At 51.6% G+C, this 27,413-nt stretch overlaps 3 protein-coding genes across 4 annotated transcripts in view; 1 reads left to right on the plus strand and 2 right to left on the minus strand.

Moving 5' to 3' along the window:
• Nucleotides 1-346: 346 nt before the first annotated feature.
• Nucleotides 347-7,179, minus strand: TMPRSS12 (transmembrane serine protease 12). Its single transcript, XM_059491346.1, has 5 exons — nt 7,089-7,179; nt 5,897-6,095; nt 3,284-3,555; nt 2,145-2,287; nt 347-592 (listed from the first exon to the last, which is right to left on the minus strand). The coding sequence occupies exons 1-5, from the start codon at nt 7,177-7,179 to the stop codon at nt 347-349; spliced, it is 951 nt and encodes a 316-aa protein (XP_059347329.1).
• A 573-nt stretch (nt 7,180-7,752) lies between these two features.
• On the minus strand, nt 7,753-9,778 carry TMT1A (thiol methyltransferase 1A). The gene is made up of 2 exons (XM_059491347.1): nt 9,077-9,778; nt 7,753-8,522 (listed from the first exon to the last, which is right to left on the minus strand). Exons 1-2 carry the CDS (start codon nt 9,584-9,586, stop codon nt 8,286-8,288), a joined length of 747 nt encoding a protein of 248 aa, XP_059347330.1. The 5' UTR covers nt 9,587-9,778; the 3' UTR covers nt 7,753-8,285.
• Nucleotides 9,779-11,620: 1,842 nt separating this feature from the next.
• The window catches only part of SCN8A (sodium voltage-gated channel alpha subunit 8), a 56,926-nt gene continuing 41,133 nt past the window's right edge, over nt 11,621-27,413 (plus strand). For both annotated transcript variants that reach the window (XM_059491345.1, XM_059491344.1), the window contains exons 1-2: nt 11,621-11,707; nt 20,915-21,244. In XM_059491345.1, coding sequence (XP_059347328.1) covers nt 20,969-21,244 — 276 coding nt within the window. In that variant the 5' untranslated portion in view covers nt 11,621-11,707; nt 20,915-20,968. The remainder of the gene's footprint in view (nt 11,708-20,914; nt 21,245-27,413) is intronic.

Consider the following 27,413-nt stretch of genomic DNA (forward strand, 5'->3'; position numbering starts at 1 on the left):
CGGCAGAGGGAGCATCTGCCCTCCCCAGCCCCTGGTGGCGTCACTGAGTGTGTTTAACCCCTGATGGCTGGAAAAGCACAGAAATAGGGCGGGAAGAAAGTGTTTCCAGTCCATAACATTTCTATATTCAATTTTCCTCATTAGTGCCGAGGCTGGTACTGTTTCCTCTCCTGTCAGTGTGGATATCAGAGGCAGGAAACAAAAAATACAATGGCAGACACGACTCCTAAAAAGTAAGTGCACGTCCTTTGGCTCTTGGATTTATTGTCAGTCAGGAGCGAGCTGGTTTCTCCAAGCTTTTCCAGGCAGGACTGACCTCCACGAGGACGACACGCTGGATTCCCCTCTACAGGATCTGCGTGAGCACTGTGTGCCCCAGGGCCAGGAGCACGGTGAGTGCGGTGCTCGGGGGGTTCCAAGCCTTGTTAATCAGCAGGAGTTTTGCTTTGATCCATTTTCTGTACTGGGACAGGCGCACGTAGATGCCGGGGTAGCGGGGGCGGCCGCAGCCCACCCCGAAGCTGGCGATGCCGATCAGGTAATACTTGTCAGTGTCGGGGTGGTAACACACCAAGGGGCCCCCGCTGTCGCCCTAAAATGAACACCACAAAAACCAGCAGCATGTGAGGGTTTCCTTCCAGGAAACACTTCGGGCAGTAATCAGTCTAATATTTAGATTTATTTTAAGCAGCTCAGTGCTCAGTGTGGGCAGTAGCATATGGACAACTCAAGGCCAGGCTGGTGTTGCTGGAAGGCAGAATCAGCATCCCTGAGGCTGGAAAGGCCCTCAAGACCATCAGGTCTAACCTGATCCCCACCTTGTCACTGGACCAGAATGTTGTCACCCACATCCAGCTGTTCCTTGGACAGGGATGGGGACTCCACCACCTTCCAATGCCTGACCACTCCTTCCATGGAGAAATCCCTCCTGATTCTGGTCAAGACTGCTCTGAGCAGAGCCCTGCACTGCTTCTGTTAACTGAGTTAAAAGTAATCTGAGTATCTTTTAACTCAGATTCTGTTTTCTCTCTGCACCTTTTCATGCCTAAACCTAAACCTTCACTCCTCACTTAACTGGGGAATTTGTCCACACGGTGTGGGAGCTCCAAGAGACACAGTGAGGAACACACATCCTGTGTCTTGGCCGTGTCACCTGCTCAGGGAAAACTGCTGAGAGAAGCAGGAAGTGGATCAGACAAAGCACTTAGGGTACATTATGGGGTTTCATTAGTAATGTCTCCGTGTCCCAGCTGGTGCTGCAGCTTCTGCCAGTGCTTTGGACCTGAGGACTGGCTTTTCCGAGAAAGAGGTGGTGATTGCTCAGCATTTAAACGAAAATCATGCCACATCCCTGAGCAACTTCCTATCCCTGAACCACATCCCTGAGCCTTATCTGTGTCCAGTCCTGAGCCCTATCCATGTCCAGTGCTGCTCTCCAGCATAGGAACGGGTGAGACATACATGTGCTTCACACACACTGTGTGGTACAGTGTCCAGTGTTTTGTCTCATATATAATTTACTGACACCTTTATGGTATAAATGTCACATTCTTTATCCTTCCTCTTTGTTCACCTATTCCTGTCATCCCTCCAATATCCCCAAATTCTTTGTGTACGTTTTTGCTCTGCAATCGCTGTCCCAACCCTTTTATGATGCTTATTTGCATTTGACATGTTTTCCAGTTACTATTTCTGCTGTTTTAATTAATCATGCTACAAATCACGATGCTGCTGAGCCTCTGGCTTGGGAGTTCCACTGAGGCAGGTGTGGCACCACCTCCCTTCTCAGCTGATAGGTGGGGTACCACCTCCCTTCTCACCTGGCAGGTGTGGCACCACCTCCCCTCTCACCTGGCAGGAGTGGCACACCTCCCCTCTCACCTGGCAGGTGTGGCACACCCCCTCTCACCTGGCAGCTGTGGCACACCTCCCCTCTCACCTGGCAGGTGTGGCACACCTCCCCTCTCACCTGGCAGGACTGGCACACTCCCCTCTCACCTGGCAGCTGTGGCACACCTCCCCTCTCACCTGGCAGGACTGGCACAGCCCCTCTCACCTGGCAGGACTGGCACACCTCCCCTCTCACCTGGCAGGACTGGCACAGCCCCTCTCACCTAGCAGGACTGGCACACCTCCCCTCTCACCTGGCAGGTGTCGGTGCCTCCGGCCCAGGCGCCGGCGCAGAGCGCTTTGTCGTTCATGAGCCCTGCGTAGCCTGCAGAGCTGTTGCACAGGCTGGAAGGGAGGATTGCCACGTGGGCTTCTTTTAGCACAGGTGAGATTTTACCTTGAAAGGAGACACAATTCAGAAAGGTGAAATATGCTGCGGTGTGGAGCAATTTTACTGTGGGGGTTTTGTTGTTTTGCCAGCCTAGGTGTGTTCCTGGACATGTTTAAACATGGGTATGACACAGACCCTGCCTGTTGCCAATGGATTGGAATTTGAGTGGGTTCAAGGTTTGAAGACTTGGGTTGGATGTAAATTTTGCAATTCTTCCTCAGAAGAAGCATCAATGATATACATGCCTTGTTCAAAATGTCAGAGGTGACTTACCAAACAGGCTCATACAATCTCAGCTGACCCCAAAACTCCCACACACCAGCTGGCATTGAATTTGTGCCCACTGGGAGTAAAGAGAGAATTGGAGGGGGTGTAGTCATTCATAAATCCCATGGGAACCCCTCAGTTCTCAACGTGTGGCATCAGAATTGTTGCTTTTCAATATAATAGCTGTTTCCAGCAGCCCACGTTGACCTGCACCACGAATGGGGTGAGTTTATTTTCCTTTTTTTCATGTTATACTTGGAAGAAAGGCTGGGAAAATCTATTCCTGTGGTTACAGCTGTGTGGGTCTAACCTGCTTGTGATGGAAAACCCCTGAGAGCACTGCAGAGTTAAATGACATCGTGTGGGGAGACCATAACCTGAGCAAATCCAGTTAGAATCACAGAATGGTTTGGGTTGGGAGAAACCTTAAAGATCATCCAGTTCCAATGCCCTGCCATGGGCAGGGACACTTCCACTATCCCAGGTTACTCCAAGCCCCATCCAGCCTGACCCTGGACACTTCCAGGGTGCACTGGCAAATCTGTGCCAGGGCCTCACCACCCCGACAGGGAAGAATTTCTTTCCAATATCTAATCTGAACCTGTCCTCTTTCAGTTTGGTACAAGGTCGGGAAAGGCCTCTAGGACCCAAGTGCAAGGAGAGTTTATAAACCCGGGGAGCTGGAGCGGGTGAGGATGGGAACAGGAGGGTCCCAGCAGTGGCAGAGCCCCGTACCCTTCTCGCTGGTGCGTCCCCAGCCGCTGATGTAGCAGTCGGAGCTGTTCTCCAGGGGCTGCACCAGGGCAGCCGGGGCCAGGCACACGGGCTGGATGAAGAGGCTGTAGCGCACGGCCGACCTCAGCTCGAACACGGCCACGTCGTTCTCGAAGGTTTCCCTCTTGAACTCCGAGTGCACGATGATCCTCCTGATCCTCCTCCTGGCCGTGTGCCGGCTGTGCTTGTGCAGGTTGTGCAGGCCCAGGACGGCTCGCCAGGAACACGGATCCCTGCCAGAGAATTCACAGGGGCTGACATCGCTTTCACCGTTTGTTTTCACAGAGTTCTGGGATCCTGGAAGGGATTGGATTGGATTGGATTGGATTGGATTGGATTGGATTGGATTGGATTGGATTGGATTGGATTGGCTTGGCTTGGATTGGAGGTACCTTAAAGCTCATCTTTAAGATGAGAATTCAGGTGGGTTTTACATCAGTTTCACAGTTTGTTTTCACAGAGCCCTGGGATCCAGGTATAAGGTTGGATTGGAGGCACCTCAAAGCTCATCTTTAAGATGAGAATTCACAGAGTTTGACATCACTTTCACCATTTGTTTTCATAGAGCCCTGGAATCCAGGAAGGGGTTGGGTTGGATTGGAGGCATCTCAAAGCTCATCTCATCCCACCCCTGCCATGGCAGGGACACCTTCCACTGTCCCAGGGCGCTCCGAGCCCTGTCCAGCCTGGCCTTGGACACCTTCAGGGATCCCAGCTTCTCTGGGCACCCTATACCAGGGCCTTCCTCTCAGGGAGAAATTTTTTCCATTATCCCCTCTATCTTCTTCTGCTTATGCACCCTTATAAATATACATTGAAAATTCCGTAGCAAATATTTCCTGGAACAGATTTGCCTCATTACCATTCTGCCCATGTGAACACTCCCTTTGCTATTAGTGGTTATGGCTGTTAAGGAAAATTCAGATTAAGGATTTAAACTGACACCCAGATTTCACCCCATCTCAGCAGAGGAAACCAGGAGATAATAGTCTGAAAAAGCTGAAAACATGGTTATATTTTAGATAAAATAAAGAGGCTCATTCCCACAATGCTCATAAAGACTCTACTTGCACCTAGACCTGGGAAATCCATTATCTAGAAGTAAAATAATGACAATCTAGTTAATATTAAATTTATAAATAGGGGCAGAGTCATTCAGATCTAGTTGCTTGCCAAGTATGTTGAACAACGTCTTTACTAAATGAGCTTTGAATTTGGCCTGGGATGAGCTATAAAATTCAAATTAGCCTCCAAAGTTAAGGTAAAAATTAAATTGATAATTTAAAGAGAAATTATATTGCAAAGAAATGTTTGTTAAATGCAAACAAGGAGTTGATGTAACGACATCCTGATAAAGGACAAAATTTCAAGTTTTGCAGATTTTTACAGTTCACTTTCCCCCGGGTCATGGTTGAGTCAACAGTGGATGTTGACAGATGCAGATTGTGCAGCTGTGGTAAAGGTTGGGAAAGAGACCAGTGCTGGGAGCTGAAATGCTCCAGAGTTGCTGTAAGTGCAGTTAAAAATCTGTTCTGAGGAGTTATTACCACATTGTCAAAAAAAAACCCTTAAGTGCCAAATTGTTGGTTCTGATCAACAAAAAAAAAAAAGGGAAATTGTGTTAAAACTGATTAATTGGAGCGTTTGTAATCTAAATATCAAAACATTTTGCGGTGAGGTTAACCAGAAAAATCAGAGCTCTGTGGAACAAAGCAACCCAAAACGCTTTGGGGGAGTGGGCTGGGGAAGGGAGCAGAAAACCTGGCATGGGAGAGGGTCAGGCAGAGGTTGGACCTGAAGGTCTTGGAGACCTTTTCAATCAATGCTCCAGCCCCTTCCCCAGATGTGTTCCTAGCTCTGGATGTGCTCCATTGGACACAGCACTGGAGGGGCCTCACAGTGCCCAGCACAGGGGGACAATCCCTGCTCTGCTCCTTCGGCCACCCTGGGACACAACTCAGTGCCCTCGGCCTCCTCCTCCCTGCCCAGGGGGTTCAGCTGTGGTGCCCAGGGGCTTCAGCTGTGGTACCCAGGGGGCTCAGCCATGGTGCCCAGGGGGTTCAGCCATGGTGCCCAGGGGCTTCAGCTGTGGTACCCAGGGGGCTCAGCCATGGTGCCCAGGGGGCTCAGCCATGGTGCCCAGGGGGCTCAGCCATGGTACCCAGGGGGCTCAGCCATGGTGCCCAGGGGGCTCAGCCATGGTGCCCAGGGGGTTCAGCTGTGGTGCCCAGTGGGCTCAGCTGTGGTGCCCAGGGGGCTCAGCCATGGTGCCCAGGGGGCTCAGCTGTGGTACCCAGGGGGTTCAGATATAGTTCTCAGGGGACTCAGCCATGGTGCCCAGGGGGCTCACCATGGTGCCCAGGGGCTCAGCCATGGTACCCAGGGGGTTCAGACATGGTTCTCAGGGGGTTCAGACATGGTGCCCAGGGGGTTCAGCCGTGGTACCCAGGGGGTTCAGACATGGTTCTCAGGGGTTCAGATATGGTACCCAGGGGGCTCACCATGGTGCCCAGGGGCTCAGCCATGGTTCTCAGGGGGCTCAGCCGTGGTGCCCAGGGGTCACCCAGTACGTACGTCCTGCCATCCACGCAGTGGCCGGCGGTCAGCACGGCTCTCCGGCCCAGCAGCACGCCGCCGCACAGGTGCACGAAGCGGACGCCGCCGCGCAGCACCTGCAGGCTCACCACCCACGGCCACGCGCCCTCCGGGGCCTCGTGGCCCCCCACGATCCAGGACACCACGCTCCGGGCCACCGCCAGCTGCTGCTGACACTCTGCAAAACACAACGGGCTCCTCAGAGAGCCTGGAGGGCAAAGCTCAGCTTTTGGGGCAGCGTTTGTGGGTGCTCTGGGTGTATGGGTTGGTCTTTTTTTTTCTGTTGTCTCAGGGTTTTTGTTTGGTTGGGTGTTTGGGGGTTTTGGTGGGTCGTTTTTGTTGCTGATGGTGGCAGTTTTTGTTTTTGTTTTTTAATTTGTTTTGGGTTTGGATTTTTAAATCTCCAGCATCACCACAGCACAGGAAGGACATGGGCCTGTTGGAGATGAGGCCACCAGGTTGTTTAGAGGGATGAAGCAGATCTGCTGTGAGGAAAGGCTGGGACAATTGGGATTGTTCAGCCTGGAGGAAAAAAGCTTTGGGCTGACTTAACTATGGCCTTCCAGTGCCTGAAGGAGCTGCAGGGGAGATGGAGAGAGAGCACATAAATGGGCATGGAGTGCCAGGACAAGGGACAACTGCCAGAGGGAAGGTTAGAGGGATACTGGGAAGAAATTCCTCCCTGCCAGGGTGGTGAGGCCCTGGCACAGGGTGCCCAGAGCAGCTGTGGGTGCCCCTGGATCCCGGGCAGCGCCCAAGGCCAGGCTGGACAAGGCTGGGAGCACTGGGACAGGGGAAGGTGACCCTGCCATGGCAGGGATGGCACTGGGTGGGCTGTAAGGTCTCCCCCTTCCAGCCAAAACCATTCCAGGGCTCTGTTCTGCAGGACTCGCTGCCCCACAGACCCCTGTATGTGGAGATCCCGGGGCTTTTTCAGCCCATGTGAAATACGGTGTATTTATCTGACTAAGGTACATTTCTGGTGTATAGATTTGCGGTAAGGGTGGCCAGTTGCCATTGCTTTACAAGAATTCACCAGATTTCTGTATAAACCAGAGACTCTCCCACCCCGCCTTGCCCCGCTCCGCTCAGGCTCTTCCCCGCTCGCTGCCCCTTTCCCCGACCCCTCCGCCCCGGCCCGGCCCCGCTGGGTCCCGCTGGGTCCCGGTACCGTCCACAGGGTCTGTGGGGGCCGTCCCCGCGGGCAGGGGCCCCGCGAGCAGCAGCAGCAGCAGCGGCAGCGCGGGCCGCGCCCGCCGCATGGCCGGCGAGGGCCGAAGATGGCTGCGGGGCCTGAGGGGAGCCCCGCGGGGAACGGCCGGCCTCGGCACCGCCACCGCCACCGCCACCGCCACCGGGCCGTTGGGGCGGCGGGGACGGCGCGGGAGCGCGGACGGAGGAGCCGGTGAGGGGCGGGAGGGGCCGGCGTGGCCTCAGCGACCGCCGGCACGGAGCCCTCAGCCGGGCAGAGGGTCAGGGGGTTCGCCCTCACCTGGGCACAGGGTCAGGGGGCTCAGCTTCAGCTGAGCACAGGGTCAGGGGGCTAAACTTTATCTGGGCACAGGGTCAGGGGGCTCACCCTCACCTGGGCAGAGGGTCAGGGGGCTCAGCTTCACCTCTGCAAAGAGTCAAGGTTTTCAGCCCTGAGCCAAGGGTCAAGGGTCTCACCCTCACTTGACCAGGAGTCAGGTTTGGGGGTTCAGGTTCTGTCAGGTGGAACCATGAAGGGAGCGTGTGGAAGGGGCAGCAGGTAAGATGGAGCCCCAGCGACATGCCACCCAGCTGGGGAGCACCTGAAGGAACCCTGTTACAGAGTCAACAGGCACAGACAGCAGTCCCCTTCCATTAATACATTTATTTTCTGCTTCCCAGGCTGATTTTTGTTGTCCTGGGATCCTCCCTGGCTGCACTGGGTTCTAGCAAGGCAGGGTCAGCAGTGCCAAGGCTTCATTCAGGAAGGAAACTCAAGGTATACCAGGGGAGTTTTAATTACATAAGAGGGAAGATTTCTCCATGGACAGAGCTGTCAGGCCTTGGCACAGGCCACTGAGGGCAGTGGTGGAGTGCCCATCCCTGGAAGTGTTCAAAAACCATGGGTGTGGCACTTGGGGACATGGTTTAGTGGTGAACATGGTGCTGGTGCTGAGTTACTGTTGGACTGTGATCCAAAAGGGCTTTTCCAACTTTCTTTGATTGTGTGATTCAGAGACACTCAGGAAATCGACCCTCTCTTCTCGCCTGACAGTTTGGTTTCTGATTCAAGTCCTTTGCTGTGTTACGGATATGGGTACATGTGGAGGAGCCTGTGCTGTGCAGGGTGTGTGGGTCACGGTGAGGAATTTTGGGGGACAGGGGGGCAGGACAGGGGTTACTTCACCCCGTACCCCACGATGTGCGGCTCGATGGGCATCCAGGGTAGCGCCACGCTGATGTGCTGTATCTTCAGCTCGGAGAACTTTGCCTCTTCCAGATTCTTCCACAGCTCTCTCGTGAGGCAGCATCCAGCAAAGACGAGTTTCCAAGTCGGGTAACAGACTTGCTGCCAAAAATACGTCCAGCTGGAATGCTCAGCGGCCACGTGCTCCAAGAAATAGAAAGCTCCTCCCTGGGAACACAGAGTCTTCTTACAGCGGGTGTGGGGGTCACACCAAGCGGCTCCCACTTCCCCCTCCTAACCTTCTCCCTTTCCTTTTTCCCTTCCCTCCGTTAGCTGGAATTAATGAAAGAAGGAAAACATCCAGAGATCCAAAATGCCCATTCAAAAAGCACAAAGGACTGACTTATTTGATCCCTCTTTTATTCTAGCAACAGTTTGTTGTGGTTTTATTTCAATTAGTTGCTGACATGACTGGTTTTTTTGGAATTAAATGATCTTTAAGGTCCCTCTCAGCCCAAACAATTCCGTAGTTCTATGAAAATGCTACTTTAAAGGCTGAAAGTCTGTTTTGAGCTCAAACCAACTCTTTATCACTTGTTTATTGTCTGTCTGGTTTGTTTTAGGGGGGTTTTAAATGGTTTTAGTGGATTTTAGGGGGTCTTTTAATGGTTTTTGGAAGGGTTTTTTTTTGTTTTTTTTTTTGTCTTTTTCCCCCTTTCCTTGCTCATGGTACCTCTAGAGCAGAAGTTAAGGGTCATAACAGGTTTTTTGCAGGTACTCACCGGCCGGAGCACTCGGAGCACTTCCCTCAGGGTGCTGCTGACGCTCTGCACAGAGCACAGCACCAGCGTGCAAACCACGGCGTCCACCGAGCCGCTGGGCACCTGCCGCAGGTCCTCTGCCGCAGCCACCAGGAACTGCTCGTAGTGCAGGTGCTGGTTCTTCTTCATGTTCCTGGAGAGGCCCTCCTGGAAGTTGGGGTTGATGTCGCTGCAGGTGACTTTGCAGCCCGCAGGGTAGAACTGGAAGTTGGAGCCGCTGCCGGTGCCGATCTCCAGCAGCCGCAGCTCCCCCGAGGGGCCCCTGAAGTCGGGCAGATTGCGGAAGAGCTCCTGCTTGTACTTCTTTGATTTCTTCTCGTGAGCTCCAGAAATCTTCTCTAGGAAGAAAGGAAAGAAGACCTTCTTGCAGAAAGGCTCCCAGATGCCCAGGAAGGAGAGCAGGTAGACGGGCCAGGCTAGCAGTGCCAGGCCAGCACGGAGCAGGAGGGCGCTTGCAGTGGCCTCTGGCATTTTCAGCGTGGGCAGAGGATCCGTGCAGAGCAGAGCTGCTTCTCCTGTGAGGCAGAGCAGTCAGAGCTGCATTTGTGTCCTCTCAGGGTACATTCAGCTGCTTGGGTTGCTCTGGTGGACGCTTTTCTCCAGCTGATTTCTCAGCCCGGTCACAGGCAAGGACTGAACAGTGCAGGTGCAGCCAAGCAGTGACCAGAGTCCAGGGGAGGAGCTGCCAGTTTGTTCCCAAGCCGGGACAAGCTGGGCAGCACAACTTGGTGTGCAACCCCAGGCAAAGTTCTGCAAGTGCCCTCCTTCAGTTCCGGGTACAGTCACATCTCTTAAAGCAGCCTGCGCTGCCCTCGGAAGCTCAGCCGAGCTCTGGATCTCTGCAGGAATTTTGTCGGGGGTTTGATTAATGTTTCAGTTCAGAGTTGTTAGGGAGTTGAATTTCCAGCTGCTGGGAGCTGCTGGGTTTGCTCAGCAGCTCTGTGCTCTCTCTGAACAGCAGTTTTAAGTCTTTGCAGTTTGAGGACACCTTAAATCTTTTGATGGGTGAGAACGGGCTCACAGTGATCCTCCAGACTGATGGGAATCATGGACAGAGATAAAACAATTTATTAACTCATTAGTTCTGTGTGCAGCATGTGGAGTTTGGGTTTTTATTTGGGTCGAATCAACACTGACCACTCCACAAACACATTCTGGAAGACTTTGTCAGCTTTGCGGCTGACAGTTTTCCAAAGGATTTGGTGGCAGCGTGGCTCAGCCATTAACAGGTGACAGCTCTGCTCCCGGTGGCAGGAGGATCCAAGGTTCCTGATAACCTAGGGATGAGTGATCCCTAATAACCTTGGAACAGTTCTGCTGGGGATTTGCGTTGGAGTTTTGCTTTCCTGGGAAAGCCACCAGTGTGTCTCCACTTCCCTCTGGTGGCAATAAAGCAAATTAAAGCCAGGAGTAATTAGGTGCTTCATTAAGGATCTCTGTATCTTCATGCCTCCACCTTGTGGCAGCTACAAACAGATTGAGCAGTGGGAATCACTGAATCGTTTATGGAAAAGACCTCCAAGATGGAGTCCAAGCTTTGATTACTCTGTGGTGCACCAAATACAGGCAGTAATGGATACAGGGTGACGATGATGATGGTGATGGGCACAGGGATGACCTTGGTGGACGCAGGGATGGATGATGATGGTGATGGACACAGGGATGATGATGATGATATTGATGATGATGGTGATGGACACAGGGATGATAGTGATGGACACAGGGATGATGGTGGGTGATGGTGATGGACAGAGGGATGATGACGATGGACTCAGGGATGATGATGACAATGGACACAGGGGTGATGATGATGATGATGGACACAAGGATGATTGTGGGTGATGGACACAGGGATGCTGCTGATGGGCACAGGGATTGCTGGTGGTGGTGATGGGCACAGGGATGCTGCTGCTGCTGCTGATGGACACGGATACTGATGATGATGATGGATATAGGGATGCTGATGCTGGACAGAGGGATGCTGAGGATGGTGATGGGCACAGGGATGCTGGTGATGGATACAGGGATGCTGCTGACAGTGGACACACGGATACCGGTGATGATGATGGATACACGGGTACCGATGATGATGATGGATATAGGGATGCTGGTGCTGGGCACAGGGATGCCGCTGCCGATGGACACACGGGTACGGGCGCTGCTGAGCACGGACACACGGGTACGGGCGCCGCTGCCGATGGACACACGGGTACCGATGATGATGAGGGATATAGGGATGCTGGTGCTGGGCACAGGGATGCCCCTGACGGCGGACACACGGGTACCGATGATGATGAGGGATATAGGGATGCTGGTGCTGGGCACAGGGATGCCCCTGACGGCGGACACACGGGTACCGGCGCCGCTGCCGGCGGGCCAGGCCCGGGGCTTCCCCGCTCCCCCCGCGCCGCTCGCGGTGCCTCCGGAGCGCCCCCCTGCGGCGCGCGCGGGGCGGGCGGGGGCCGGGCCGGCCGGGCGGGGGGAGCGCCGGGAGCGCACCAAGATGGCGACACCCGCAGTCCCTCCCGCAGCTCCCCCCGCGCCGCAGTCCGGCAGCGCCGCGCCGGGGCCGCGCTGAGCCCGCCCGACACGGTGAGTCGCAGCCCCCGAGACCCCCGCGGGCTCCAGCCGCGGCTCCCCTCGCTTGCTGTCCTGCTGGCTCCATCCTCCCCGTAGCCTTGGCGCGGCTCCCCCGGGGGCTCTGCCGCAGAGCGCGGCCCGGGGACACCGGAGGCAGCTTGTGGGGCGGTGCGGGGGGGGAGGGCCTGGGGAGCCCCCAGCCCCAAATCCGCCCCGTGACGGGGGTCCCGGAGCCTTGCCCCTTCTCAGCCATCCCCTCGGTGGATGCCCGGGCACCCCGCACCCAGGGAAGGGGGTCAGGGGCCGGTTCTGTGCCCACTCAGCACTGCCCGCGGGGCTCCGGCACCGCTGCCCCGGCCGGGGAGGGTCCGTCCGCCGCAGCCCGAGGCCCCCGGCCCTGCGGGGAGTGGGGGGGGACGGTGCCGGGCCGGGATCAGCGTCCCCTGGCCGGCGGGCTGGCTCTGGGAAGGGGCAACCGCCCCCTGCGCCCACCCTGCACCTGGAGCCCCGTCTGGGCCCCGTCCTTCCATCCTTCCGTCTGTTCCTGCATCCCTGCCTGCATCCGTGCCTCCATCCCTCCTCCACCTGCCCTCCACCCCACAGCCTGGGGGGCTCACGGGACCCTCCTCCCACGCCCCAATCCGGGGCCGCGCTCTGTGCATTGTAGGAAGGGAGAGCCCGAGTTCTCCTGGATGTCCCTTCCCCCTCGACCCTCGCTGCAGCGCTGCTCTGTCACTCCGCCACCCCCTGCTCCCACCGCTCGACATGCAGAGCTTCCCCTCCCAGGGGGGGATTTTGGAGGACAGGAGGGGTTTTTTTGGTGGGGGGAGATGCTTGGGGCAGTGTTGGTGTTCCAGCTGACCCAGATGTTGGGTCAGCATCGTGGTTGTGCATCTTCCTTCCCTCTTCCCTTCCGCCACAGATTTTGGGGGGGATGGTGAGGGCAGATTTGGTTTATATTATTTTTTCCCCTTCCTGCTGGGAGGGAATTGCACATTCACGAGGTTTTTCTATTAAAAAATCTGGGTGTCTTCCTCCCCTCCCCCTGCGTTCTGGTGCAAACCGATGCCCAGCTGATGTGGGGGTGGGGACACCGGGAGCTGCTCCACGGCAGCGGCTGCGGATGATCTGGGGTGAAGTCGGAAAGTCTGGCGAGGGGAGCGAGCGTGTGCGAGGGGCCGCAGCTACAGCCGGACCCTCGGGCCCTGGAGCTGAATTCTGGAGGGCGATCCCGGCTGTGGGAGGATCATCCCCGTCCGCCCCGTGCGGTGTCGCAGCGGCCGGCGGGAGCCCCCTGAGGGGCCGCGCAGGTGGGGCGGGTTCCGCGGCTCCGGCTGGGGCTGGTGCCGCGTGTGCCCGGCTAACCCGGCCCTGGCACACTGCAGCATTCCGCCCGCACCGGGAGCCGTGACCGGGACGTCCTCTTTTCACACCGGGATGCTTTAATTGTGAGGAACGGGAGGGGCGCGGGGTCCCTGTCCCCCACTTTCCGCTGCCTGCAGACGTAGAAAGGGAGGAAAGTGTGACCGCGGTGATTTTACAGAGGGATGGGGCCTGGAAATGGCCCTGTCCTCCTGTGTGGGTGATGGAGGTTCTGGGAAGCTCTGGGGTCGGTTCCTCCGGTGATGCTCGGGAACACAAGGTGTGGGTGAGGCTGGAGGTGCCCATGGGACACTCCCTGTGCCCATTCCTGTCCCCTCGGGCCGTCGCCGCCCTCTGGATCTCTTCAGGGCAGCCACGTAAAGTTGGTGGAGCTGTTGAGGATCTCTGCATAGCCCTGGGCGTGGGGAGTTGGTGGCTTTGGGAGTAACAAGCCCCTGCACTCCATTGGGACCTTTCCCTGCTGGGTCTGTCCTAAGGCCTTCCATAGCCCCAGTACTCGGGTTTTCCACCCTTTGTGTGTTTAGGAAGTCCCTGTTCTTCACTTTGGTGTTTTATATAAAACTAACAACGTGCCCAGAGGTTTCTTTGATCATCTTAACGTGTTCGGGTGCTTCTGCAGTGTTGTTCACTCAGGGTGGAGGACCTGGAGCCATCACAGATAATTTAATCAGTTATATAAGCTTGTATGTATGGCTTAGATGTAGATCATGGTATAGATACTGTACTGCTCGGTGGAACAATTATAATCCTGTGGCTATTTGGTGGGAGGAGGTTTCTAATAGGCAGGAGGGCGAGCGATCACGTGCCTCAGGAAATGGAGCATGGCTGTGCCTTCATTCTGTTAAGTAAAGCAGAAACAAAGTCAGCATTGAATGGAAATGAAGTAGCTTCAAACCATAAATCACAGCATCATCCTCCTCCCGTTTGGTGCCGTGTCTGTGCTTGGTGGTGGGGCTGCCCAAGTGAGTTTTTCATTAAAATGACCTGGTCTGGGTTTCCATCTAGATGTTGCTGTTTTTCAATGGCTCAGAGGTGGCCCTGAGGCTGTGTGGCCCCATGGGCTCCTGCTGTCACATGGTGGCCCTTCAGCATCGATCGCCTTCCCCAGGCTGCTGCAACTCCATTGACATCGACAGGATCAATAATTTATTGTTGAGTTCAGAGCAATGGGCTGGGTTAGACCTGGAGCAGTGAAACAACAAAACGAGTTGGGAGCAAGCACAGGGGAGTAATTTCAGGAGCCACAGAGAGGAAAGGCATGAGATGGCTCGTGTTGGTGATGGTGGGGTGGAGAACTGGTCCTTGTGGGACACTGGCTGGAATCTGGTGGGGTTCAGGAATGCTTGGACTGCCCCTCTTGTGCCTCATTATCCTATTGCTGTGCAGAGGTGGAGAATTCAAGCAGGGAAGAAGTGGCTTCCTGCTGCAGGAGTGTGTTACAAAACCTCCCTGCCATGAGCTCAGCTTCCAGCCTGCCTTTTAACACTTCACGCGTTCTTCTGGCTTAGACAAAAGCCTCTCCTTTTCAGGAGGGGTTTCTTCACAGAAAGAGTGGTCAGGCCTTGGAAGGGGCTGTGCAGAGATTGGTGGAGTCCCCATCCCTGGAGGTGGCCAGAGAATGACTGGACATGGCACTGAGTGCCCTGGGCACTGACAAGGTGGGGATTGGTCACAGGATGGACTGGATGAACTGGGAGGGCTTTTCCAGCCTCACTGATTGTGGGATTCTGTCTTGAAATGCTGCTCCAATTGTTCTGCCTTCCCTTCCCTCAGCCTTGTCCCGTAACTGTTATTCCTGCCTGATGGAGCACTCCAGAAAATGGGAGATTTTGAGGAGAATGAGCAGCCAAAGCTGGAACTTTGCTCCTTCCTGAACAGAGCCATTTCAAAATTCAGAGGTGTTGCCACCCTCTGAAATTCCCATTCCATGCTTCTTGCACTTCTGCCCCAGCCAGAAAGTGTGAGGAGTTTACAATGAACTCTGCTGAGAGGTGATTTGGGGAGGAATGTTTATTGAGTACTGCATAACACTGCTGAATTGTCTGGGTAGTTAAAGTTACAGGAACAGCTGCACAGGTGGTCTTAAAGTTGTGGAAATAAACCTTTAATTGCTGGAGAACTCTGCCCTGTTGAGTGAAATCAGTGGCAGGATGGTGGTGTCAGAACTACCAGGAATAGCTGACATTGGTGGAGGGAGATGTTTGTCTGACCAAATATTAGGGGGTCATTAGGAGGGAAGAAAAGTGTCCCTCCACAGGGAAACCTGGCTTGTGTTCCAGCACATGTCAGAAATTTTTAACAGAGCACTAGAAGGGGGTTGTTTATTCTCCCCCCTTTGTACTCAAACCGTCTGAGTGCTCCACAACAAGAAATTAATTCCCCCAAAATTATAGTGTAAAATAACCATTCCCTGACTCCTGTTTTATGGGTCATGGATGGGCTGAATGAACCAAACAAGGAATTAAATTTGGGTTAGTGGCTGAACTCTTGCACAAAAGCTATTTTGAACAGTTCATTGTTCAGAAGTTTGAATTTAAAAGGGGGAAGTTGAAGCATTAAAGGTTGTTTTGTTTGTGAACCTCCAAGTTCTGTGTGAGCTTGGAGATAAACACAGGTTGGCCTTGAGTAAGGACAGAATATGGAACTGGGGATTAATTAATTAACTAGGATTAACTAGTTCTGATTCTTGTGACTTGTGAGGGATGTTACTGAAGGCACAGAGCTGCTGGGAGGGAGTGAGGACCTGCAGGAATCCATCTTTAGTCAGTCTTCATTAAAGTGTTGTCAATTAATAATGTTTTCTGTGTGGCCAGGTTAGACAGGGCTTGGAATAACCTGGGGTAGTAGAAGGTGCCCCTGCCCATGGCAGGAGGTGGAACAAAATGAGCTTTAAAGTCCCTTCAAACCCAAGCCACTCAACCATTCAACGATTCCAGTATTTTTCTGTTGCTGTTGGTTGCTTCTTCTGTTTCCTCTGTACATTCTTGTTAATTTTCTTTACCTTTAGAGGTGTGTGTGTCCAAGTTCAGGCCTTTATGGCCATTTCAATACCATGAGCATTTCCCTGCCCTGTCCCAAGTCTGCCCTTGGCCTCTCTTGTTGAGCCAAGCACTGGGAACTTCCACCAGGTTTTACACAGGGTGGGGAAACCAAGCAATAAATGCTGCTTGGGAGTGGAAATATTTCCTTTTTCTTCCTCTTTGTAGCATCAAACGTGCCATAAGAGCTTTCCTAAAGGAAAGTTCCCTCCTTCACTGCTGCTGGTCACAACTCTGACCCTTTCCATTGATAAAATTTGCCTGTTCTGGGCACAGGACAGGTGGGGATTGGAGGCTGAAAGCCACTTCCAGCCATGGGTTTCCCCATGGGTGGGTATTTTGGGTTTGCTTGGAGCTTTTTAGGCTTTCCTGCAGGCAGGATTTCAGGGTGCTGTTCATCGACACCGCATTTTCCTTCCTGGCTCAATCCTCGTGTTGGAATCAAGAGGCACCTGTGTCCATGTGGGTTATATAAAAATTCACACAGAAGGTCTCTCTGCCTCAAAGACACACTGTGAGTGGCTGGCTCGTGGTAATTAATAAAAGGAAGAAGTGTATTAAAGCAAGGAAATTGCCTCAAAAGTGTTTTTTAATTTATTTTGATGATCAGCTTGAATAATTTATTGGAATATTTCATAATGTACCAGTAAATGGACTGCTGGGAACATTTAGAAAAAATAATTAAGTCTTAGCAACTGGGCACCTCAGTGCAGCAGTTTCTGGTGGAAAATCTTGGCATTTGAGCGATGTGTGTGTTGTGTACCCCCAAATCCAAGCTCCCAGGATGAATTCCTGGCTCCCAGTGCAGCCATCCATGGATCCCTAACCCAGTCACCTCTTCTGCAGCTCACCTGGATGCTGGGTCTCTGTCACTGCTGATTTTGGCAGTGTGGTGATTTTCCCCATGCAGTTTTGGGTGAAATTGGGAAAAAACTGTGTCACAATTTTCAGAGCGTTTCTCTTCTTACAGGTTGAAAAACCTGATGTGGGAATGGCCAAAATAAATGCTGGGATTTATCCATCAATCCCAGCAGGACCATTCCTGGTTGGGAAATCACATTTACAAGGTTTTTAGCTTCCAGAAGCTTTACCAGCTGTGGAAGTTTTTCCTTGATGAAGACGAGGTGGAGCCACACATCTTACTTTGCCCATTACCTTAATGGGGGATCATTTATTGGGAAAACAAATGAAGTCAGGACAAAACCATCCCAAGGAAAGAGACCCTCAGGTCCCTTTTATCTGCAGATAGTACACAAGAAACAGCCCTGTAAGTAATTCCAAAATGCCAAAATGTGGAGAAGCTGCCTCCATGTGCAGCTGTGAACCAGATTTGGGGAGTGGTGTTGGTTTGGTTTAGGTTTGGTTGTGTTTTTTCCTCAGCTGAGTCGGTGCCTCCAGTTGTGGGTTGTGTAATTTTGCACAAATTCCTTCATGCCTTCATTTATTCCCTTTTTTATGCTGTGTCCCTGAGCTACTTTGGTTTCTAAATTCAGGCCTTACATATTTATCTGTGCCATTCAATTAGACCACATCCCCAATGCTGCTCTATAGTTTCACAGTATGTGGGAAATTTGGTAATTAAATGCATGCAAATGCTGCAAGAATAGAATAAATTAATTTTCCTTAATATCAGCAGGCCATTTGGTGATTTCTCAGAGATAGTGTGACCAAGATACTGGCCCTTCTCTCCCCTTCTTGCCATCTTTTTTGAGTCTTTACTATTATTGCTGTAGAAATACCCAGTCGGTTTTATAGGAAGAGAATCCTAAACTCTGGAATTACATAAGGAGGGAGATCTGTACTCCAGGATTTTTTGGATTTCCAAATAAAAGCTGAGCTGGAAACAGCATTTGAGTGTGTGGTGGAGTTTCAGACTGATGTGTGTGTGGATCAGGGTGTAAAGGTTGTGTCACAGCAGTTACAAGGGATAACCTGAGTTCCCTCTGAATGATTTGCACTGGGTGTTCCAGCTTTGGAATTGCTGACATCTCCAGGTATTCTTCTCAAGGATTCAAGTTATTTATTGGGCTGGGATCTCCAGGTATTTTTACCAAGGACTCAGTTATTTATTGGGTTTTATTTGTTCCCGAAGCCCACTGCACTCCAGAGAGTTGAGTTCAGCTTCCCTGAATTCAGCACCATCCTCATGGCCTGGGCAGGCTGGGGGTGCTTGACCTCGTGCTGAAATAGCAGAATTTTAACAATTTCGTAGTTTCCAAGGAATCTGAAAGTCATTTTTTTTTCTCCAGATTTTTAATATTTATTTGGATGCTGTGTTTGTGCTGACCTTACTGCTTATCTTTTTCCTTGCTTGAGGGACCCTATTCCAGACAGCTCTAGGATTTCTTCTGTGCCATTTCCTCAAGATTTTTGTGCCATATCCTCACTGGTTTTGGTGCCATATCCTCACTGGTTTTTGTGCCATATCCTCACTGGTTTTGGTGCCATATCCTCACTGGTTTTGTGCCATATCCTCACTGGTTTTTGTGCCATATCCTCACGGTTTTGGTGCCATATTCTCGTGGTTTTTGTGCCATATCCTCATGGTTTTGATGCCATATCCTCACGGTTTTGGTGCCATATTCTCGTGGTTTTTGTGCCATATCCTCACTGGTTTTGGTGCCATATCCTCACTGGTTTTGGTGCCATATCCTCATGGTTTTTGTGCCATATCCTCATGGTTTTTGTGCCATATCCTCACTGGTTTTATGCCATATCCTCACTGGTTTTTGTGCCATATCCTCACTGGTTTTGTGCCATATCCTCACTGGTTTTGTGCCATATCCTCACGGGTTTTATGCCATATCCTCATGGTTTTGGTGCCATATCCTCACTGGTTTTGGTGCCATATCCTCACTGGTTTTGGTGCCATATCCTCACTGGTTTTTGTGCCATATCCTCACTGGTTTTATGCCATATCCTCACTGGTTTTATGCCATATCCTCATGGTTTTTGTGCCATATCCTCACTGGTTTTGTGCCATATCCTCACTGGTTTTTGTGCCATATCCTCATGGTTTTGATGCCATATCTTCACGGTTTTTGTGCCATATTCTCGTGGTTTTTGTGCCATATCCTCACTGGTTTTTGTGCCATATCCTCACTGGTTCTGTGCCATATCCTCACTGGTTTTGTGCCTTTCCTCTTGGATTTGGTGTTCGGGTCCCTCCCCGAGCACCGTGTCGGGGCTGGGTTCCCTTCCAGCCTGCAGCACTGCAGTGCTGTTGCATCAGTGCAGGGTTTCTGTCATCCCTCTCTCCCTTGGCCTCTTCTGGAGTGAGAACAGGCTGCCGAGGCAGCAGCAGCAGCTCAGAAATGCAGGGTATTCCTGCTATTCCTGCTGCTGCTTCTGGAGCTGGCACGAGGAGCAGAGCTGCAGAGCCCTGGTGGGCGGCTGCGTTCGGGGGAACCAACTTCCTCCCAGCTCTGCTGTGAGCATGGAGTTGCTTTTCAGGGTGGTTTTTCCAGAATAGTTTGTGTTCAGGAGGGCCCAGTGGGGTTTGGGGAGATCCTACAAGCTGCTTTTTGCTCGTGGAACTCATTGAGGTGGCACCTTGGGCAGTGAAGGTGGGTTCAGCTGTGTCCAGCTGTGGTGTGTGTGTGCCTGGAGCTCGTTTTGGGGGTGAAACCAGCAGGTCTGCTCCTCACCCTGGTGCCTTCAGTTTGAGCTTTCGTATTTTCCAGACTCTGTACTGCATTGGTACAGAAGTCTGAACTTCATATAAAGTGTTTTAGCCAGTTCTCCTCACAGCTCAGTCAGACAGAACAATCCTTTTCCAGCCCCAGAAGCAAGGACAGAGCTGCAGCTTCAGGCCCAAAAGGTGTAAACAGCAGGGAATTGAGGAGTCTGTGAGGATGGGACTGCATAACCTGGAGCTGGAATTGGACAATTAACCCAATATAGAAATGGACCAAAACTTATTAAAGTGTGAAAACTGATGACCAGTGTCCATCTTGGGTGGAGCCGTGGCCAGGCTCTTGTGCTGCCCAAGGTATCCATTGAGGAGATCCTTTCAATAAATCTTTGCTTAATTCTTTAACTCTGTCTAGCTCTGTTCTAGGAACCTCTCAAGGCGTCACATACAGCCTCAAGGCCTGAAAAGTATAAATAAAAATTTATAATTGTATGAAAACTCGTAACTATTGTCCATCTTGGGTGGACAATAGGTGCCATGGCCAGGCTCTTGTGCTGCCCAAGGTGGATCCTGTAAAGGCCTTTTTAATAATAAATCCCTACTTTATTCTTTAACTCTGTCTAGCTCTGTTCCAGGGTGCCCCTCAAGGTGTCGTCTACAGCCTCAGGGCTTGATAAGTATAAATAAAAATTTATAATTGTATGAAACCTTGTGACTCTGAGTCCATCCTGGGTGGACAATGAGCCAAGAGCCAATGAGCCATCTTGGGTGTAGCCCTGGCCAGGCTCTTGTGCTGCCCAAGGTGTATCCTTTGAGAATATCCTTTGAATAAATCCCTCCTGCATTCTTTAACTCTGTCTAGCTCTGTTCCAGGAACCTCTCAAGGCATCACCTACAGCTTCAGGGCCTAAAAAGTATAAATAAAAATTTATAATTGTACGAAAACTCGTAACTATTGTCCATCTTGGGTGGACAATGAGTGCCATGGCCAGGCTCTTGTGCTGCCGAAAGGGTATCCTGTAATGGCCTTTTTAATAATAAACCCTCCTTTATTCTTCATCTAGCTGTGTTCCAGGGCATCACCTCCATGGGGGTGTGAGCAGCGGGGCTCCCGTGGCGCTGCCCGTGCCGCTCTCACCTCGTGCCCGTGTTTTCTCCCCGCAGAGCTGACCTGCCCGGGGTGCAACATCTCTAAAGAAGCTGCTGCAGGATGAAAAGATGGCAGCGCGGCTGCTCGCACCACCAGGCCCCGAGAGTTTTAAACCCTTCACTCCGGAGTCCCTGGCCAACATCGAGAAACACATCGCGGAGCTGAAGAAGAAGCAGCGCTCCAAGCAGGACAGCAGCCACCGGGACGACGATGAAGACAGCAAACCAAAACCAAACAGTGACCTTGAGGCGGGCAAGAATTTGCCTTTCATCTACGGGGACATCCCTAAAGGGCTGGTTGCTGTGCCACTGGAGGACTTTGACCCTTATTATATGACCCAGAAAGTGAGTCTGCGAGGAAGGAGTTGCTAAAGCGCCTTTTTTTCTTGGGAGTTTACAGGTTTGGGTATGGTTTGAACGGAAGATAAAGGAAGGGAGTCTTGGATGGGGATGGTTTGGTTGTTTTGTATATATAAAATATTAGAGGTGATATGATCGCCTCTATCAGTCAGTCTTTAAGGGTGGAGTTAGGAGAGCAAGCTCTGGAAACTAAAAATAGTTCAAGTTGTACTAATGTGCCAATTTGAACCATCAGGGCAATAAGAAGAATTTAATGGAGGGGTAACAGTAAGGGTTTTAGTGTGTATTTCATCACTTACGTGGAATTCAGTCTGAAGTTGATGGTTATGAAGCACTGGGACACAGAATCGTGGCAAAAAAGGAGACTAAACTCACTTTCATCTTAATTTTTATTTGTCTAAGGTGATGTGGCAGGAAGCATTTATGGGTGCTGAGGTGTTTGGAGAAATGGTGTCATGAGGGAATGGTTGGTAAATTCTGCTGGGGATGAAGGGGAGGGATCCACTGGTGATGGAATGAGGAGCATGGACACTGATTTCATTAGAAAGCAAAACTGAGGTTCTTCAGTGTTTAATTTCATTGCTTTCTTTGATACAAGTCTAATTGAGGCAGCTGACACAGTCACCATCTCGAGTGGGGCTCAGCTGTGCCTCTGGGGGAGCTGCAGACTGAGCTGTGTGGGTGACAGGAGCTGTGCTGTGGCTGTTCAGAACTCAGAACTGGCTGAGTGTGGAATCTGTCATGGGTGATCAGTGAGTTTGGTCAGAGTTTTTGTTGGGACAGATGTTTGTGCCACGCTCAGGAGTGACTCTGAGACTGGCAGGGCATCACTGACATGAAATCAGCTGAATTTGGGGAGTGATGAGAGTAACTGACCCTTCTTTACTCTGATTAATGTAATGCTTGTTTGTGTCAATTAATTCTTGTGTCCTGAGTGCTGAGGGCAGGTTCTGAGTCAGAACAGGGCTGTGAAATTTGGGGATCTGTGTTTGGCATCGTGGTGCCCAGCTGATGTGCTCCTCCAGGAGATGCACTACCAGGAGCTGCAGCTTAGGCTCCAAAATTTGCCCTGAACCAAGATAAATATCCTCAGGAATACTCTTTATTTATTAAACAAATATTTTCTCTTTATTAAACCAATCTGGCTCTGGTGAGATCAGGTCATAGAATTAAAAGATTTGGGTTGTGAGGGACCTTAAAGCTCATCCAGTGCCACCCCTGCCAGGGCCAGGGACACTTTCCACTGTCCCAGATTGCTCCAAGCCCTGTCCAGCCTGGCCTTGGACACTGCCAGGGACCCAGGAGCACCCACAGCTTCTCTGGGCACTCTCACAGGAGAACTCCCAAGGTCTCTCAACCCTTTTTCCCACCACAGAAATGTCTGTGATGCCACTGTCAGAGTTTTGAAGCTCTCTGTGTCTGTGAGGTGCAGGGCTGGTGTCAGTGGGAGAATTGGGCCAATTCATGTTTATTCTGGCTGAAGGAGGGGGCAGTGCTGAAGGGACAGTGGGCAGAGCTCCCTGGCTCTCAACATTCCCCCCCAGACCCCAAAAGGAGGCGCAGGGAACCCCCTTATCCCTCCTGCCGCATCCGTCTGCGCGTTTGCCTCCCAACACAAGGCTATTAATAAACCTTTCATTTGGAGAGGCAGGAATGAGCTGCATTCCCTCTCTGAAGGCATCTGTCACATCCCTGGGAATGCAGGGAAGGTTCTGGAGATGGGAGCAAACCCCCCCAGCCCTGCTGACCTCCCCACAAACCCTGAATCCTCTGCTCCCCTCCTGTCCATCTCAGCCTTGCCTTAGTGCTCCGTGCTGCTTCCAACAGTCAGTGACTTTCCACAAAGAATTTTTTTTTAAGGCCATTAAAAAAGGCCCTTCCCTGAATCATCAGGAATTACGAATCTGCTTGAATCATGGGAAGTTTTCCAAGATTTTTTTTTTTTTCCCTCCCCTTCTCCAGAAGGTTTTGCATCACAGGTCTTTGCTTTTGCAGCGTGCACGGGGACGAATCAGCTGGTTGCTTTTCCCTGCAGGAGGACACGGTGATCTTGGTTTGTCTAAGGAAACTGAAACTGCATTTTAACAGAGCAGCTGAACTTCCCAGCACCTGTAAGCTGATATTTAAAGGAGAAACAGTGTGACCTGGAAACAGCCGTGGCACAGGGAGTCACAATTCCTGGGTTTGTAGCCCAGCAATGGTTTTGTCCAAGGTGCTGCTCTTTCCTCTGCTCAGTTTTGCAAAATGAGAGTCACAGAATCCCAGAATCCTTGAATTGGAAAAGACCTCCAGGATCAAGTTCAGCTTGTTCTCAGCTCTGGACACATTCTAGGCCCTGAGTGTCTCAAAGTGAGGGGTAAATCATGACTCTGAGGAGAATCTGGAATCCCTTTGCTCACAGGCAGCAGCTTTGGGAGCTGCTTTAGCTCCTTTTTGTCCCTGTGTAAGGACCAGAAAGAATTCTTTCATGTTTTCTTGTTTTACAACTTGTAATGTCTTTCCAGTTCCTGGGTAGGAGCAATAGTTACCCATTTTTATTATGGAAACCCAAAACATTTCAATTAATATATCCAAAAGGCAGGTATATGAACTTCCTCATTCATATGTGCAAACAAAATTCAGGAAAAACCCCCTGTAAGCAGCCCCAGCCTTGGGAGCAGAGCAGCCTCATGTCCTTAAATCCTTCAATGTTTATTAAGACATCAGGACCATCTTCCTCTTTCATTCCTACAGCCAGGATTTCCATTTTGGAAGTTTTTCCATCTTCTGTGCCTCTCTTTCCTTCTGAACCATTCGTGGTCCAGCCCATCCCTCCTCAGCACCTCCTCACCCTGTTCTTTCCCTCTGGACTCTGTTCTTTCCCTCTGGACTCTGTTCTTTCCCTCTGGACTCTGTTCTTTCCCTCTGGACTCTGTTCTTTCCCTCTGGACCCTGTTCTTTCCCTCTGGACCCTGTTCTTTCCCTCTGGACCCTGTTCTTTCCCTCTGGACCCTGTTCTTTCCCTCTGGACTCTGTTCTTTCCCTCTGGACGTGGTGTTTGCCACGTTGGGGTTGTTCTCCTCAAACACCTTCCATTTCCAATTCCCTGAAATTCCATCCCTGCTGCGGGATGAGGTGAAGGTGCTCCTGCAAAGGCTGCAGTGATGAGGCAGCAGAAGGTCCCTGGATATTCTGTGGGCAAGTTTAGGTGGATAAGATGGATTTCAGTGGGAAAAGGAGGAGTGTCCACACACACACACACACAGGTGAGGTCTGACTGGGCTGGGACGTCTGAGGTCACCCATGGCCTCCACAGAAGCACCTGAGGATCTCTCCAGAGCCTTCGTGCCAAGGGAGTGACTTGCAGCTTTGTCAAGTCACATGCCAGCTTTGGAAACGGGCCCTGTGGGTCCAGAATGTCACCTTGGCCCAGGAAAATCACAGGGATGTGAGGGACCAGCTGCAGGAGGCACGTCTGGCTCTGGGATGTGCCTCAGGAGCCTTGGCCGTGGTGTCTGCAGGGAGAGCTGGTGACTCTGCAAGGTCACGACACCATTCCTGGGTTTGCATTTCAGAGAAGTCACCAGAACAGAGGAAAGAGTCAGAACCATCCCAAAAAAATCAGATTTTTATTCTTATTTCCAGCATCTCATTGCCTTTCCCAGGTCTTGAGCACTTTAATGGTGTTTTTTCTTCCACTTTGGCTTCAAAGGAGCAGGAAAAGTGAGTGTGGAAGGGAAAGAGTGAAGAAAGGAGGTTGGATTCCCTGGCAGGCGTGTTCTGCAGTCCTCTCCAGGTGTTGGAGGGAAGGCAGAGTGGGATGGAGCTGTTGGTGCTGTGGATCCAGGCATGCAGAGCTGGGATCAGGGAGTGCCAAGTGTGGAATCTGCTCCCATCTCCTCAGTAACTGCAGCCCACTCGTGAGGGGGAAAGGCTGGAGGATTATTTCTGGCCAGGAGGCAGAGTGGATTTCCTTGCACAGATTGTGAGGTCCTTAAAACTCAAAAATCAGGGACTCCCTGCAGCAGCTGCACATCTCCCAGGGCTGGGGTCTCACCTGAGCAGGACAAAGGGGTTCAGCCCAGGCTCAGGGGTTCCTGGGGCACCTCAAACCTTCTCCCCAGGGCTGCTCTCAGCACTGGTTGTGTCTGTAATTCCTCAGCCCCCAGGGTGGCTGAGTTTGCTGTAAATTCCTTCTCCAGCAGCCCCAGTGGCTCGCTCAGGGTGTCACCAGGCAGCCACTGCTGCAGGAATGTGCTCCCATATGTTCTGAGGCTGTTCCTAAAGCTGTTTGCTTCTGAAATCTCCTGCCCACTCCCCCTCACTCCCCAGCCATCACAGAGCTGCTCGGTGGCAAACCTGCAGGAAACAGGAATGTTTTAAATCTTGCTGGAGCTGGAATGATTCTTGCCATCCCCCAGTTGGTTCTGTTGCTCTCCCAAGCACAGTCATCATTTTGCAGATTGATTTTTATGGAACCTTCTTTTTATGAAGAAGGTTTTGGTGAGTCCTGATGAACTTGGTGGGAACTGAAGAGGATGGAGTTTTTGGGGAGTCCAACCAGACAAAACCATCTCCCCAAACTGACTGCAAAATACGTTTTTCCAGGTATCACCTTCCTCTGAGTTTTGAGCTTTGCTTCAGCACATCTTAAAAGCTCTTAAGGATGTTCTTGGCCCAGCTCCAGAAAATGTTTTAAGAGCTTGCAGCCATTTTGAAATGGAGCTTTAATATGTCAGCAGCAGAATGGAAAGCTAGGAGAGGGTTTAAATTGCCAAACACTTCTTGGCTTTTGGGCTTTTCTTTCTATTGACAAGACCAAGTGGAGATTTACTCAGGGTTTTAGAGGGTACACAGGGGAATGGTGGATAATCCATGAGCAGATTGGAATTCTGACACCTCACTGGTGTGAGGGCTGTGCTGAAAGGCCCAGGGGTGATGTGCTTTACAGGCAGGAGCAATTCAACAGGGTTTGTGATCTAAAAGGAGAAATCTGGGCAGAGCACAGGGAGAAAACAAGGGGCTGCCTTAGGTGCAGTCACACAACAGGTGAGGGGCTAAGCAGGAGAAACATGGAGTGCATGTTTGGTAGGCAGTGGGATGATGAAAACTTAGATTTGTTCATGGAAAGGGTGGTCAGGTATTGAAAGGGGCTGCCCAGGAAGGTTTGGAGTCCCCATCCCTGAGATTTCCAAGGAATGAGTGGACACTCAGCACTGTGGGCTTTGGGAGGTTCCTGTCTTCTTCCAGCTCCCCTTGTCCCACGTAATGTCCAGCACGGTCCTGCTGGAGGGTTCATGGCTCAGAAAGTGTGGGAGAGTTGGGAAATCCTTTTTAAAGAGATTTTAAAAAAGGGGGATGTGAGTCCTGGAAAGTTTGTGGTGTCAGGGACAGGGGGGGAGCTGATTCCTAGAATTGGGTGTCCCCTGAGCACTCTGTAATGGCAATTTTGCAAAACTTTGGGCCTTTTAGGAGGTTTGTCCATGCCAAGGTGATCTGGTCATTAATTCTTGATGCTGCAATTTAAGAGCTGTCCAGGGCTGTCTTTAAAGTGCTTTTGCTGGGGATGCATTAGTGGTTCTGCTAACAAACCTTCCTCTCTCTGTGCTGAACCACAATCTGATTTTGATTTCCTTTGCAAATAATTTACTGCTCAGTGGTCTAATTTAACCAAACGAGCTCAAACACGTTGTTCCATTGACGAGGAAAATGACAAATTTCCCAAGATGAGTCTCCTGGGGAAGCCTGAGCTGGCAGAGAGCCCTGGTGGATTCCCTGGGGTTGGGCTCTGAGCTCAGGGCTGTGCCAGCTGGGGTTGGAGACAGGAGTGAGTCCAGCTGTGCTTTGGGGCCATCCTGGAGGGGATAAAAACGGGATAAATGGTGCCAGGGAAAGGGCTTTGGCTTCTCAGTGCACGCAAATTGCATTTTTCCCTCTGTGGGTGCTCTGGGTGTGAGGCACGCACAGCCCCAGTTTGCCCCTGCTGCTCCTGGTGCTGCTCTCTGCAGGGAGATGGAGCAGCAGAATTCTGCCCCACGCTCACATGGATCATTCCACAGGTTCTTAATGGAGAAATCATCCTGAACTCCATTCCACAGGTCCTGAATGGAGAAATGAACCTGAAATTCCTTCCACAGGTCCTGAATGGAGAAATGAACCTGAAATTCCTTCCACA

Source organism: Ammospiza nelsoni, chromosome 32, assembly GCF_027579445.1.
Source record: "Ammospiza nelsoni isolate bAmmNel1 chromosome 32, bAmmNel1.pri, whole genome shotgun sequence".
Taxonomy (NCBI): Eukaryota; Metazoa; Chordata; class Aves; order Passeriformes; family Passerellidae; genus Ammospiza; species Ammospiza nelsoni.

What these genes read in the sequence shown, in the direction of transcription:
- TMPRSS12 (XM_059491346.1), bottom strand. Translation starts at nt 7,179, where the DNA reads ATGCGGCGGGCGCGGCCCGCGCTGCCGCTGCTGCTGCTGCTGCTCGCG. An exon ending in CACTGCGTGGATGGCAGGAC is followed by an intron (nt 3,556 to 5,896) that starts GTACGTACTGGG and finishes ATTCTCTGGCAG; the next exon opens with GGATCCGTGTTCCTGGCGAG. An exon ending in GGGACGCACCAGCGAGAAGG is followed by an intron (nt 2,288 to 3,283) that starts GTACGGGGCTCT and finishes TCTCCTTTCAAG; the next exon opens with GTAAAATCTCACCTGTGCTA.
- TMT1A (XM_059491347.1), bottom strand. Translation starts at nt 9,586, where the DNA reads ATGCCAGAGGCCACTGCAAGCGCCCTCCTGCTCCGTGCTGGCCTGGCA. An exon ending in TGCTCCGAGTGCTCCGGCCG is followed by an intron (nt 8,523 to 9,076) that starts GTGAGTACCTGC and finishes CTGTGTTCCCAG; the next exon opens with GGAGGAGCTTTCTATTTCTT.